Source organism: Microcaecilia unicolor, chromosome 5 (genome assembly GCF_901765095.1).
Source record: "Microcaecilia unicolor chromosome 5, aMicUni1.1, whole genome shotgun sequence".
NCBI lineage: Eukaryota > Metazoa > Chordata > Amphibia > Gymnophiona > Siphonopidae > Microcaecilia > Microcaecilia unicolor.
In genome coordinates, this window is record NC_044035.1 from 14421397 (window position 1) to 14436472 (window position 15076).

The 15076-nt window shown below is 45.4% G+C and overlaps 1 protein-coding gene across 1 annotated transcript in view; it reads right to left on the reverse strand.

Moving 5' to 3' along the window:
• Window positions 1-889: 889 nt before the first annotated feature.
• FAM160B1 (family with sequence similarity 160 member B1) overlaps window positions 890-15076 on the reverse strand; it is a 115248-nt gene continuing 101061 nt past the window's right edge. The window contains exons 16-17 of the mRNA XM_030202663.1: window positions 8478-8581; window positions 890-3544 (exon numbers count right to left, since the gene is read on the reverse strand). Of these exons, the coding sequence (XP_030058523.1) occupies window positions 3439-3544; window positions 8478-8581 (210 nt within the window). The 3' untranslated portion in view covers window positions 890-3438. The remainder of the gene's footprint in view (window positions 3545-8477; window positions 8582-15076) is intronic.

The following is a 15076-nucleotide window of genomic DNA, read 5'->3' on the forward strand; positions in this document are numbered from 1 at the left end:
TTGACGGTTCTTCAAATCTGTTCCAAACTTTCCAAACGACAAGATGACTGTCCGAACGATTCAGTTTCTGTCCCGAGACACAGCTGAACAGCGCGGACTTTCATTCAATCTCATGTTATGGAGAAGCAGAATGGAAAAGGCAGTGAATCCTCCCCAAAGAAGAGCCGTCAATTCGGATTACAAATAGCATGCTGGATACGGCAACAGAAGTGCCACCCTGCAATCAACTGAACAGATCTTCTGTAGGTAACCCAGACAGTCAAACAATATGAAAGTCTCTTGTCAACAGATTCACCCTAACACAGTCATATCAGGCTCATAATTCTTCATGTTGCTTCCTTTGAACTGTAAATAAATGCAGACATGCACAATGGTGAACAGTAGATAAAACCTGGCTACCTCTATAGGCCTCTCATAAACAGGTGTTAGCAAACCAAAATGACTCCATCCACACTAAATGCATTATATGTTAAAGTAAAGCATCGAATCTAGTTATTTCAGTTCTGTTTGATTATGTTGCTATTTTTGTCCACAGTGTGCATGATTACAGCCTGAGGAGATGACAGCTCGACTTTAATTTCAGAGCAGAGAGGTATTTTCCCCTATGAAATGACAGTAATAACATCCTAAGACCAGACTGTGGCACTGAACTTTGTTTACACTCTGCGCCGCAGGTGAAACCTGAGGCTTGGCTATAGCCTGGTGTCTCAAAGAGGGCACAAGGAGCAGAGTTTGGGTATCACTGAATTAGCTTGGGCACTAGAAGGAATGAGGCTATGGGTGTCTCAGGAATCAGCCAAGTGAAGGGCTGGGATTCTTCTGAGATGGGTGGGAGCAACAGACCTTTCCTGATTTCTATGTTGATGGAAAAGGTGCATGTGTGTGTGTGTCTGTAGGGGGGGGGGGGGCAACTAGTAAGGCGTTTGCACTGAAGCACACCAGAGAGGCATCTGCTTATTTCCCCCTGCTTAGAGTCAGGGTTGGTGCAAAGGTTTTAGGCCCCCTTGGCAAACATTCACCCTTGCATCTCCCTTAATTATTTTGGAGGCTCCACCCGGAGATTTTGATAACTAAATTCAACAATCATGCATTACCCCAATACTACCCCCTCCCAGAACAATCCTGTAAAAGCGCATAACTGGATAACATGATTTTAGCTTCGCTTTACTCATTCATATGGATATAGGTATAGATAGCTTAATAGCTATTTGAAAATTGTACACCCTCTCTGTGATGAGTTTTTAGTCTGTGTGGCTGTCAGGATATATTGTTTTGACTGGAGCTACTCTTTGCCCTCCCCCACCCCCCATGGCAGAAGGTGCTGCCATAGGCAATTGCTTAGTTTGCCTAATAGTTACAAAATCCTAATCGGAGTTTTCATTTCCAGTAAGCACCATGTGCCAAAGCTCAGCAGTATGTCAGAGCGGGCAGTGCTTTTTTGTCCCTGGTGGGGAAGGAGTTCGAATCAAAGGGAACTGCCATCTGTGATCGCCGGTCAAAGAGTGCTCCAATAGGAGGGGGGGGGGGGAACCCTGGGGAGCTACGAATGAAGGCTTCTCTAAAGTAGAGGCTACTAAAAATTAAGATGGAGCTGAACAGTGGCAAGAGGAAAAAGAAAGAAAGAAAGAAAGTATCATAAACCAAACATCACGAGCTCTCCACGAAGCCTTACTGTCTCATTGTGACCCCATTCTTTGCTAAAATCAAAACTTGCCTTGAAAAAAAAAAACTACAAGAAAGACATTTCTGTATCAAGTACAATAAGAACCGACTAGTGGAAATACCAGTTTCTAAAAAGACCAAAATTCGTTCTCAAAGAACCATGGACCTGACTACACTAGCAAGTAGCAACATAGGTCACCTGCCTCGGCTGGGCCTTATTAATTAAAGTAATTTCTTCCCCTTGAAGCCTAAACGTCAGTGCGCTTGAGCTCTTGTTCCTGTATCCCTGATTATACAGCACTTCTGCACTGATGACTTTGTAATGTTCTCACCGAGGTGGTTTTCCTAAGCAAACCCACTGCTGGCGGGAACTCATTCTCAACGGCTTACCGATTGCCCGTCTCAGCCACTCAAAGAGCAAAGCAAATAAATTCCCTCGCTTCCTAAGGAAGTCACGTCTGCAGCTTCCCAACACTGGCCTACGGGAGAGACTTAAAAGACGTCCACAGTGTAGCGGCAACACATTCCCATGTGAATTCAAAATATTCTTTTGACTTAACACTAATTCCTCCTTGATCTTATATGGTGAGGGTACTGTACCTGGTACAGCAGGGTGATAGTCCAACACCTATTCTGGTCACTGCACTCAGAACCAGCCTCCAGTGAGTCTGCCTCACCTCACACCTAAACCCGACTGCTATACGGTAAAGGGAAGAAAGTGAAAGCAAGACTTAGCCATGAAACAGCCTGTAAACGTTTGGTAAAGGGCCAGTCCTTTTCCATACTGCGGTATAAAGTGATATCAGTCAGACCCTTGCAGGGACACAAGTAACTAGTATAATAATTTAAAAATATATTCAGTACTTACAACGCCATTTTTCAAGGCACAAAACAAATCTGCAAATCAGCTTCCTTTAAATAATACAATACTGTTGGAATGATTTCTATAGCCTGTATGCTTGGCGGACCTTATCAATCACGTGACTACACTCAACGGCATATAAACAGAGAGAAACAGGCACCCTGTAATGGGATACAGCAACACCTGTGTGTTTTGTGTATCTGCTACAGAACAGAGGTTATTTCTCACAACTTCCATCAGGACTGTGCATTTCTCTCTTACACAAAGGGCTCTAACTTGCACTAAATGAATTGAATAATTTAGCTTTTACCCAACTAACCCCTACTATGAAATACAATTTAATATTTTTCATTAAATTTTTTTTTTTAAATTGAACAAAATCAGTCCTTGATAAGGGTTATTATATCTTACAAAAAAGTCATACACTATGGCTGGCAACTGGGATATACCCTCGGCAGGATAGACAGGAACAACTGGGCAGACTGGATGGGGTTGTTGGTCTTTTTCTGCTATCATCCACTATATTAGTAAGATAGGAAAACATCCAGGGGGACCAATCCAATGCTTTTTCCTCTTTTCAGGCTCTGGAAACTTAGACTAGAAAACAAAGGACCAAAAGCCCTAGAGATTTTACACGGTTGTCACCCAACACAAAATAAGCCCTCTACATGTAAAAAAAAAAAAATAATAATATAAACTCCAATTTCTTTTTCCCGTCTTTTTCTGCCAATGTCCCTTCGACTGCATGCTGTGATTTGACAGTGGGTAATGCATCGCTAGCTTCATCGAAGCGAGGTGACTGGATAATGATGTGCTACATCGTGGAGCAGTTCTCTCCCCTTGACCAAGCACAGTTCCACCTTCTCATAAAATGCATAGTGTTTCCTCGGCTAAATCCGTTAACCTGCCACCGCTCACGGCATGGTCGAGGCATGGTATTTGACAAACGCAATGGCTGCTAGCTCCTTGCAGAACTCTTCCAAAACAATCACCCCCTCCAGCAGGGTCATGTGGTCAATTCTGACAAAATGAGAAAAACACTCATTAGCAATGAAAAAAAAAAAAATAAGTGAAAGAAATTATATCAAAGCAAACATAGAGGAGGTCATTTTCTTTTCTTTTTAGATTTAGAAACACGTAACTTTGTAAGTCTATGTGCTTTGAAAATGAGCCTGTTAATGTCTTCAGTAAACTTGAACATTCATGGGAAAAGTCAACATCTGAGGAGTGGCCTAGTGGTTAGGGTGGTGGACTTTGGTCCTGGGGAACTGAGTTTGATTCCCGGCACAGGCAGCTCCTTGTGACTCTGGGCAAGTCACTTAACCCTCCATTGCCCCATGTAAGCTGCATTGAGCCTGCCATGAGTGGGAAAGCGCAGGGTACAAATGTAACAAAAAAACAAACAAACAAACAAACAAAAAAAAACCCCTACAATTCTCATGTTCACTAACCAAAATCAAAGTTAACTTCTCAGTTTTACATCCCCCCCCCCCCCACTTGAGTTCTGAAGCTGCCCATATTGTAGCTACTATATAGAACCCTCCCCTCCCCCCTTCCCTTCTCCAGTCTGGATTAGGTTATTCACCCCTTCGTTCACTTTTACATTTCTCTAAAGAAAATTCAACACAGTAACGCTTGGAAGAATATTTGTAGGTAGTCAAACCACAGCTCCATAAAGAACTGTTTGCATTACCATTACCACTGATTGATGTAGAGCGACCCACCAGTGTCAAAATGATGGTGATTATCCAAACTCCCAACTGTTCCACTCCACTCATTATTTTATAGATCTCTATCATATCTCCCCTCAGCCGTCTTTTCTCCAAGCTGAAGAGCTCTAGCCGCTTTAGCCTTTCCTTGTAGGAAAGTCGTCCCATCCCCTTTATCATTTTTGTCGCTCTTCTCTGCACCTTTTCTAATTCCAATATATCTTTTTTGAGATGCGGCGACCAGAATTGAACACAATATTTGAGGTGGGGTCGCACCATGGAGCGATACAAAGGCATTATAACGTCCTCATTTTTGTTTTCCATTCCCTTTCCTAATAATACCTAACATTCTATTTGCTTTCTTAGCCGCTGCAGCACGCTGAGCAGAACCTTACTGTCTTATGAGGATCTTCATTGTAAAAGAGGAGACCAATACGCATATCTGCCACTGACACATTATATACGGTCCTTGGGACCTGAAGTACTGGGTTCTAGAATGGGTCACACATTGAGGAGGGGGACTGTATCTTGCTATCAAAAAGCTCTTTATATCCTAATCTAATCCAAAGACTACACAAAATTATTAGAAGCCTAAAGGCAGCTGCCTGATGTCATCCTCCCCTCAGAGGATTGTTAGAGAAGTTCTGTATAGCTACGCTACCAAACTTCAACATGCAAGCCAATTTCTGGCTGCCCTGTCACCACTGAACCCTAGGTCTGCAAAACACCTGGCAGCCTTGGAGGCAGTCCTAGTACTTTGGCCAATCTATTTCTATTTCCAGTATTTATACCCTGCTTGTATCAACAAGGAGTCTAAGCGGGTTACAAAAAATTAAATAGTCATGACATGAAAAGATTAAATCACAAATTAAAATAAAAAGTGCAGCAGAGCGCTGGACTGAGAGGTTATATTTATTCTTACCTAGGGTTCCTTTGGGCTATCTGGTCAGAGCTGCCATTGCCCCATAGGGCAGAGTTAGGGCTGCATTTTCTGTTAACACGTGCGGCAGGCAACGTAGTGGGTGACAGGCAAGTCAATGCTGAACCAGTGCACTCAGCATTCTAAGCACCAGACAGACCCTTCTGTTGGCTCAGGCTGTGTTGGGATTGCCTCTGGGACTCCTCCTATGGTTTGGGCTGTGTGCCATGGTGGGAAAGAGGCTGTGCATTAGCCATTGTTGAACTGGTATGCATGTCTGTGATTTTTTTTTTTTTTAAGTTTCAGCCCAATTTTCCCAATCCTTAAGCATCATAGGCTTCAGAAGACTGAATTCTGTGGATGCTGTACTGCACACCCACAAATCTAAACTGATGTGAATTTCTACACTGCAGTTCCCACCAGAGGTCTTTGGAACATGTGCACCCACTCATGGGGCTGCACCCTATATACTTTATGACACTGGGGCTTTAAAGTTGTTTTGCTCAGGATGAGAAACTCAAATACTACCAAGTTGGGCTTCTTGGGTCACTGCCTTAGGGAATTATGGAGTCCTATTCTCTTAAAAAAGCATTCTACATGTACCGTGTGTGTTCCTTGGGAATTTTGGCTGTCCTATGTTTCAGTTTTGAAAATCCCTCAGATCCTATTTCTGGCCCTTTGGGTTAGTGTCTCGATGTCTGCAGTTCTTATTTTGTAAAATAATTTAAATGAAGTAAGAAAGCAGATTTGTTCCTGCTTTGCTGGGTTGATGAAGACGACGAGGGGCAGGAGCAATGGTCACAAAGGATGGAGCCCTAGCACACGCCCAGAGTTTTTTCTAGATTCTTCTGATCTCTGGAGAGCAGATCTGACCAGGTACCGTAAGGGATGAAGACCCATGTGTGGCTGATCATATCCCGCTTATCCAGGGAGAAACCAAGGTACCAGAAAGTTAACCAGCAGCTTCTCTTAAATGGGTGTCCACGTGTCTTTATAAAACGGCTCTTGAAAAGCAGCAGATACCGTGTTTCCCCGAAAATAGGACATCCTCCGAAAGTAAGACCTAGTAGAGGTCTTGCTGCAATTTGAAAATATAAGGCCTCCCCCGAAAATAAGACCTAGCAGGGGAGGCCTTATTTTTCGGGGGAAACATCGGGGTCACCCCCCCACCCGAGATCGCAGGCTCCATCCCTCAATCAGCGGCTCCCCCCGCCCTCAGTCGCTCCCGGAACTAACCTCTTAACCGCTTCCTTTCACCTTCGCACTCGCCGCAAGCAGCAGGGCTGGCCACTCCTTCCTTCCGTGTCCCGCCCTCGCCTGACGTTACGTTACGTCAGGCGAGGGCGGGACACGGAAGGAAGGAGTGGCCTGCCCTGCTGCTTGCGGCGAGTGCGAAGATGAATGGTGAAAGGAAGCATTTAAGAGGTTAGTTCCGGGAGCGACTGAGGGCAGGGGAGCCGCCGATCGAGGGGGGGAGCCGGCGATCTCGGGTGGGGGGGTGACCCCGATGTTTCCCCGAAAAATAAGGCCTCCTCTGAAAATAAGACCTAGCAGGTCTTGGGGAGCAAAATTTAATATAAGACAGTGTCTTATTTTCGGGGAAACACGGTATTGTGTCCAAAATGAAGCCACAGACATTTTCAGCAGCTTGGGAGCAGATGTAACTGTTTTCACATGCAAACGTGCCTAATCTATAAAGTAGACACATCCTTGAGCGAAACATGGGTCTTGTTGGAATTATGGTCCCCGAACTAGAGACTTGCCTGGGAACGGGGTTTGCGGGAATCCCGCGGAATCCCTGCAGGGACGGAAGCAGCTCTGCGGGGATCCCATGGGGACGGAAGCAGTTCCTGTGGGGTTCCTGTGGACGTGTATGCTGCACTTACGCCAGCCTCTCACCTACCGAGTACCAAGTTCTTTGTGCTGTCTCCTCCTCCTCCTTGCTTTAACAGCACAGATGTGGAAAGCCTCCATTAAGGAGGTGGTAGAGATACAAAGGGTGTCGAAATTCAAAAAGGCATGGGATGAACACAGAGGATCTCTATTTAGAAAACGGAAGTTATAAAAAACCTAAACTTAAATGGCTGCATGTGTGCGGATGTGTCGTGTGACACATGGAGGCATATTTTCAAAGCACTTAGCCTTCCAAAGTTCCATAGGTTTCTATGGAACAGACTTTTACGGTCTGTGTCCCACAAATGAGAAGATGAATAGACTGGAGTGCGCTTTGAGGGCAACTCCAGCAGTTGGAACATAAGGATAGAGCCAGGTGGACTTCTATGGTCTATGTCCCAGAAACGCCACAGAAAGACCATAATCAAGTATATAATATCACATTCATTGTTGATTTAATCATGAATTGATAATGATTGTGACTACTGGGCAGACTGGATGGACTGATCCAGGTTTTATCTGCTGTCATTTACTGCTTCCGGGCTGATGTGTAGACCTCAGCTCTGACATAGGCATGAGCATCAGATGTCACCTGACCTACTGGCGCGTGCACGTAGTGATCTCTTAGCACACAGTGCCAGTGAATCAGAGAAGTCTTATTATGTGCGCACCAGAGTGTTCCAGCTTCTGTTCCTTCCTTGCCTGCAGTGCTGCGGCTCAAACCCAGAGACTGAGAGAGCCGACAGGAATTTGTTTTTAATGTATCATTAAATTCTTGTGGGTGAGGACAGGTGAAATTGTTGCGGGGACGGGTAAGATTCCCCGTGGGGACGGACGGGGATGGGTTAGATTCCCTACGGGGACGAATGGGGACGGGTTGGATTTCTGTCCCCGTGCAACTCTCTATCCCGAACCCACACTGAACTATATACACTGACTTAAGATGAGTATTATTATAACGCTAAAATTGTTGAGCTAGTGAGAACCTCGTTGAGGAGTTTGACAACTATTTTATAGTAAAAAAATGCTAAGCTAAAATAGTTAAAACAGTAAAAAGTTCTTTATCTACTGATCGATGAGGAGGTGGGTGTTGTAAATCTTGCAGTGTAAAGTTTTCACACCAGCAAGTAACACTGTTGACATCAGTAGACAGCTCTCTGGGACTGCGGAAGTAGTGAGTACAGTAATCTATAAAGTACGCATGTAAACTGCAACTCTACACATGCGATGCCCACATTTGCCCCTGAACACACCTACACTAGGGTCACTTACAAACAGGCACAACCCTGCCAGCACACATGCTTGTATGCTGGAGGTGATTTCATAAGCAGCACTTACATGCAAATATTTATTTATTTGTTGCATTTGTATCCCACACTTTCCCACCTATTCCTTTTATAAACGGGAGGAAGCACAAACCTCTTCTACTTACATGGGCCCCTCAGGCTCCAATCCCAGCAGACGCTTTCTCACTAGCAAAAGCTTAGGAGTGAAATCCGGGATGCGCTGGATTCTCACCATCAGATCTCCCACGACCTGTAAACCACACCAAAGCTTCATCAGTCAGGGATAGTTAAAATACTGCTGACAACTGGAGGAGGCAGAAAAGGTAGTATTACTAGGCTCTATAAAGCATTGCAACTCCTCACTACACCACAAGACCATTATACTGAGAAATGGGAAGGGGCACTGCAGAAGAGTTTCTCTCCGGAATGGTGGAAGATTAGCTATAGACAGCTGCTGAAGCCCTCCATCGCTCAGGCCACAATAGAAAACGGGTATAAAATATTATACTGGTGGTATTACACACCGGAGAAATTGCATAAAATTTATCCCCGAGTTTCAGCAGATTGTTGGAGAGAATGTGGAGGTCGGGGCACATTCCTGCATATTTGGTGGGAGTGCCCAAAAGCTCAGAAATATTGGTCACAAATTATTGAATTAGTGAAAAAGACTATACAAGTGGATTACCCACAACAGGCAGAAATATGCTTATTACACTCCAGGCCCCCGGGTAGCAAAAAATTTGGCCATAAACTGGCGATCCAGATGCTAGTGGCCGCAAAAATGGCGCTGGCAAAGGCCTGGAAAAGGACGACAATGCCTTCCACTAAAGAAGTGTTGGCTAGAGTTGATTACTTGCATATGATGTCTAGGCTGACGGCGATGAGAAAAGGTCAGATGCATATCTACCAAAAAATTTGGCAACCTTATGAGACGGTCAAGCAAACTCTTTCATAATTCCAATGTTATGGGGAGGGGGGGAGGGAAGGGGGGTAGATACAAGGGGGGGTTTCTATAGGTCATATGTAGCAAGTTGGATGGTTAGCACTGGAAGTCCAAGTTTATTCTGTCATTTGTTATTGACTGGTGTTATGTTGAGATGAATACATGTAAAGATGGAAAATTTGGAAAATTTCAATAAAAACAATATAAAAAAAAAAAAATACTGCTGACAACTAGATTTCTATATGTCAGAATACATCATCTCTCACAGTAGCGTATATCTCTATACTGGTCTGGCCAAAGGGTCCGTTGGAAATGTTGGATCCTTCAGCTGAGTTAGACGCAGACCATTTGACCCTGACGCAGGCGACGAAACGCTGGCCATTGTTGGTCTTGGTCGCGTCCAGCTTGTAACTAACTAAAGAAGGACTGGACCATGCAAAAGCTAAGTAGCTGTTACGTTTAACTTTACGATTGCCCATCATATGTTAGTGAAAAAGAAAAATTTATACAAGAAAAAAAAAATAAAAACAGAGTATTAGAACATATGGTTAGGATAGGCTGCTCTATGAATGTGGGGGTGTTGTCAATGATGAAGCGGTCCAGCCCTCGTGAGCTCCGTATATAATAGAGCCGGGGGCTTCTTGAGGCATCATCTCCTTTAATCTATTTAATGTATCATTTTTTGGTCAGAAAATTAAGCCGATGTTGTTTTCTGTATATCTCCTCCATACTTAAAAAATTTTTATCTGGCCAAAGGTTGAGCCATACCTTTTACTGACTAACTCAGGGGTCCTTTTACCAAGCTATGGAAAAAAGGGGCCCTGTGCTAGCGGCAGGGGCTGTTTTTCCCGTGCGCCAGGGTCCTTTTTACTGCGGTGGATAAAAAAAAAGCCCCCAGCACACATGGCCATATGGTAAGAGAACTCTCACCGCATGGTCATGTAGCAGGGACCCCTTCCCGCCACCCATTGAGGTGGCGATAAGGGCTCCCACGCTAACCTGGCAGCTTAGCTACAATTGGGTGGCAGAGCAGGTGGGGGGAAGAGGGGTTGGTGGTTGGGAGGCGAGGATAGGGGAGGGCAGACTTTTATACGGTCTGTGCCAGAGCCGGTGATGGAAGGCGGGACAGGTGGTTGGGAGGCAGGAAAAACTGCTGGACAGACTTATACGGTCTGTGCCCTGAGAAAGACAGGCACAAATCAAGGTAAGGTATACACATGAGTTTATCTTGGCCAGACTGGATGGACCGTGCAGGTCTTTTTCTGCCGTCATCTACTATGTTACTATGTTAATTGGGCAGCGCACGGCGATGCCCGATTTCTGCCGGGTTATCACCACAAAAGCCATTTCCGGGGTTTTTTCTTTTTCCCCTGGAAATTACTACTACTACAAATCATTTCTATACCATAGTAACATAGTAGATGACGGCAGAAAAAGACCTGCACGGTCCATCCAGTCTGCCGAACAAGATAAACTCATATGTGCTACTTTTTGTGTATACCCTACTTTGATTTGTACCTGTCCTCTTCAGGGCACAGACTGTATAAGTCTGCCCAGCACTATCCCCGCCTCCCAACCACCAGACCCGCCTCCCACCACCGGCTCTGGCATAGACCGTATAAGTCTGGTCAGCACTATCCCCGCCTCCCACCACCGGCTCTGTAAAGTGCTACCATAGGCGCCCCGTATAAGAGGCTTGGGGAGGCTAAGCCTCCCCCGGCCAATCGTGGACTTCCCTTGGCTGCTCTTAAATGCTGCAATGACCGGCGGTCTCTGCTTCCTCCCCCTTCCCGCGCGAGTCTTGCACTGCCGCCCCCCCCCCGCTCTCACCCATCCATCCGCGTGGTCACTCCGTCTCCGGCCTGAGGCGTTCTTCCTCCGACGCCGGCGAATCGACGATTCACATAGCCAGCCGTAATCTGCCTGCGTCGGAGCCTCTCCCTTGGACGCGTCCCACCTCCTCTAATTCAACTTCCTGTCTTACGCAGAGGCGGGACGTGTCCGAGGGAGAGGCTCCGACGCAGGCAGATTAAGGATGGCTATGTGAATCGCCGCGTCGGAGGGAGAACGCCTCATGCTTTAATAACGATCGAGCACGCGGATGGGTGAGAGCGAAGAGACGGGGGGGGGGGGGGGGGGGGGCGCGAAAGCCACAGATGGCTGGAGGGGGGAGGGGGGCAGGGGAGAGAAGAGTCGCTGCCAGATCAGAGCCGGGAGGAGAGTAGAAGCGAGATCGATTCGAGGGACATGCTGTGCACAAAGGAATGGGGGAGGAGAGATTGGGGAACATTCTGGGCATGGACAGTGGAAAGGAAGATTGGGGAACATGGAAGGGGAGATTATGGGACATGCTGGGCATGGAGAAATGTGAGAAAGGAAATGGGAGGTTCATGCTGGGCATGGAGGAGGGTAGAAAAAGGGCGATTAGGGTGACATGCTGGGCACAGAGGAGTGAAGGTGGGAGGAAAGATCAGGGGGTGGTGCTGGAGAGGAGGGAAGGTGGAAAGAGAAATCAGGGAGATGCTGGTTAGGAAGGAAGGTGGAAGAGAATACCAGGAAGAGATGCTGGGCAAGAAGGAAGGGGGAAGAGAAAACCAGGAAGAGATGCTGGGCAAGAAGGAAGGGGGAAGAGAAAACCAGGAAGCGATGCTGGGCAAGAAGGAAGGGGGAAGAGAAAACCAGGAAGAGATGCTGGGTAAGAAGGAAGGGAAGAAAGGAGAGATGCTTGACATCAATGGAAAGGAAAGAGGAGAAAGGGGAGATGTTAGAAATGGGTGGGGAAAGAGATGCAGAGCTAGATAGAAGCAGTAAAAAGAGGGAGCTGGAAGACTGGAGGATGAGAAAGAGGGATAAACTTTGAGAGGCAAAAAATGTATTGGGGGAAGATGAGCATGAAAAAAAAATCAATGTCTGAGTGGAAGAAATTGAGAAAATATAACATGGCAAATGAACAGGAGGCCCAGGACAGTGATCTAAGGGATACAGAGAGAGAATGAGACTACTATGCTTAGAAAAATAGCATTACCAGGCATAAAGGTAGAAAAATAATTTTATTTTCCATTTATTGATTGAAATTTGTCAGCTTTGGGAATTAAAATCTGTTATCTGTATATTTTGCACTGTACATAAGGAAGGTTGCTGGACATGGGTGGATGGAGGGGAGAGGAGGGTTGCTGGATATGGATGGAGGGGAGGGAAGAGTGAGGAAGGAGATGAGATGAGGGAAAAGGAAGAGAGAAAAACTGCACATGGAGGAAGAAAATAGGCAGAAGCTGGATCCACTGGACAGTCAAGTCTGTGGAGGACCCAGCTTTTACTTACGGATGTAGGGCAAGAAATGAAGAAGAATGGCGAAAAGTAAAGAAATAAATGGAAAGGAAGCCCTGGAAATGGAGTTAAGAGGACAGATAGCAGCAGAATCAGACACTGAGCCAGCATGATCAGAAAAACAAAGTCACCAGACAACAAAGGTAGAAAAAATCATTTTATTTTCATTATAGTGTTTGGAATATGTCCACTTTGAGAATCAGGTGCTCAACTTTAAAAGTTTATATTTACTTATTTATGGCATTTTATCCCACATTAAACATGAATTAGGGTGTTTTGTGGCTCTACACGTATCATGATATTATGATCCCTTGTTTCATATTGTTGACGGTCTGCATTTTCCGTATGGGTGGTATATTGGTGTATTAGGTTCTGCCCAGTGTAATATTTATGGTACAGTAAGGTTCTGAGTGTGTTTTTGCACAAAGTTGTGCATAGTGTTTTGCAGTTGAGCGATTGTGGTTAGTATATGCTTTGAGCAACCACTTTATTCTTTGACATATAATACATAGCTTATATCTAATTTAATAAAAGGTATTAATTGTGACTTTTATTTTTATTTATTTTTTTTCTGTGTGTTATCAGACAATTATGGATTTAAGCTCCACCCCTGGCCCCACCCCCTAACCCCACCCCCTTTAGCCTCCCCAAACAGTTGGGCCACTGACCGCCTATGAGTGCTACCAGTTGTACGCAGCACTTCACAATTTAACATGAAGAAAAGACAGTCCCTGCTCAAAAGAGCTTACAATCTAAATCAGGACAGACAGGACAAATAAGGGATAAGGGTAGGACAGACAGATAGGACACATAGGGAAGGGACTATTGAAGAGAGGAAATGGTGCGCACTTGGGGTGGGACTACCGCCGGCGGCCACATTGGGGCAGTGGTAATCCTGGAAGAGCGAGTGGTAAGCCGACTTAAGACCTGGTTATTTCAGTGAGCTCATTCACCCTTTTCTTAAGCTGCTGGCTGAAGTACTAATTACAGCTGTGGTTATTTGGTATACCTTATGCATCCTGATTAGTATTTGTCTGCTTATTGTCTTTATGGAGAGTGGAGTGGAGGAATAGCCTAATGGTTAGTGAAGTAGACTTTGATCCTAGGGAGCTGGGTTCAATTCCCACTGCAGCTCTTTGCGACTCTGGGTAAGTCACTTAACCCTCCATTGCCCCAGGTACAAATAAGTACCTGTATATACTATGTAAACCGCTTTGAATGTAGTTGCAAAAACCACAGAAAGGCAGTATATCAAGTCCCATTTCCCTTTCCCTATTTGAGATTCTAAATTGTACATGGAATGTTGCTGTTGCTACTATTTGAGATTCTGGAATGTTTCTACTATCTGAGATTCTACGTGGAATGTTGCTAGTGGAGGAGTAGCCTCGTGGTTAGTGCAGTGGACCTTGGTCCTGGGGAACTGGGTTCAATTCCCACTGCAGCTACTTGTGACTCTGGGCAAGTCACTTAACCCTCCATTGCCCCTGGTACAAAATAAGTACCTGAATATATGTAAACCGCTTTGAATGTAGTTGCAAAAACCTCAGAAAGGCGGTAGGTATATCAAGACCCATTTCCCTTCCCCCTTTCCCTTATGACATCACAATATCAGAAGTGAGCCGAGTATCGGGCAATCAAGCCATTGTGACATCACTGATGAGGTTGGCTCTTATTGGTGGAATGAGTGGAGGAGTAGCCTAGTGGTTAGTGCAGTGGACTTTGATCCTGGGGAACTGAGTTCAATTCCCACTGCAGCTCCTTGTGACTCTGGGCAAGTCACTTAACTCTCCTTGCCCCTGGTACAAATAAGTACCTGTATATACTATGTAAACTGCTTGTTGGGGTATAAATTTCTAGCTGTCCAAACTTCTTGGAGACCAGCTCTGTTTGGACAGCTAGAAATTTATACCCCAACATTATGCTTAAGTTGAGTGGTTCCTGACGAAGCCCTGAAGTAGGCGAAACGATCTGGGCCCCGTTGAAAGTCACCAGTTGGAGTGTGGGGTATTAAGCCAGCAATAATTTGTTGCTGAACTAAACATGTATACTCTGGAGGAAAGGAGAAACAGGGGTGATATGATACAGATGTTCAAATATTTGAAAGGTATTAATCCGCAAACGAACATTTTCCGGAGATGGGAAGGTGGTAGAATGAGAGGACATGAAATGAGATTGAAGGGGGGCAGGCTCAAGAAAAATGTCAGGAAGTATTTTTTCACGGAGAGAGTAGTGGACGCTTGGAATGCCCTCCCACGGGAGGTGGTGGAAACGAAAACGGTAACGGAATACAAACATGCGTGGGATAAGCATAAAGGAATCCTTTGCCGAAGGAATGGATCCTCAGGAGCTTAGTCAAGATCGGGAGGCGGGGATAGTGCTGGACAGACTTGTACGGTCTGTGCCAGAGCCGGTGGTTGGGAGGCAGGGCTGGTGGTGGGGAGGTGAGGATAGTGCTGGGCAGACTTATACGGTCTG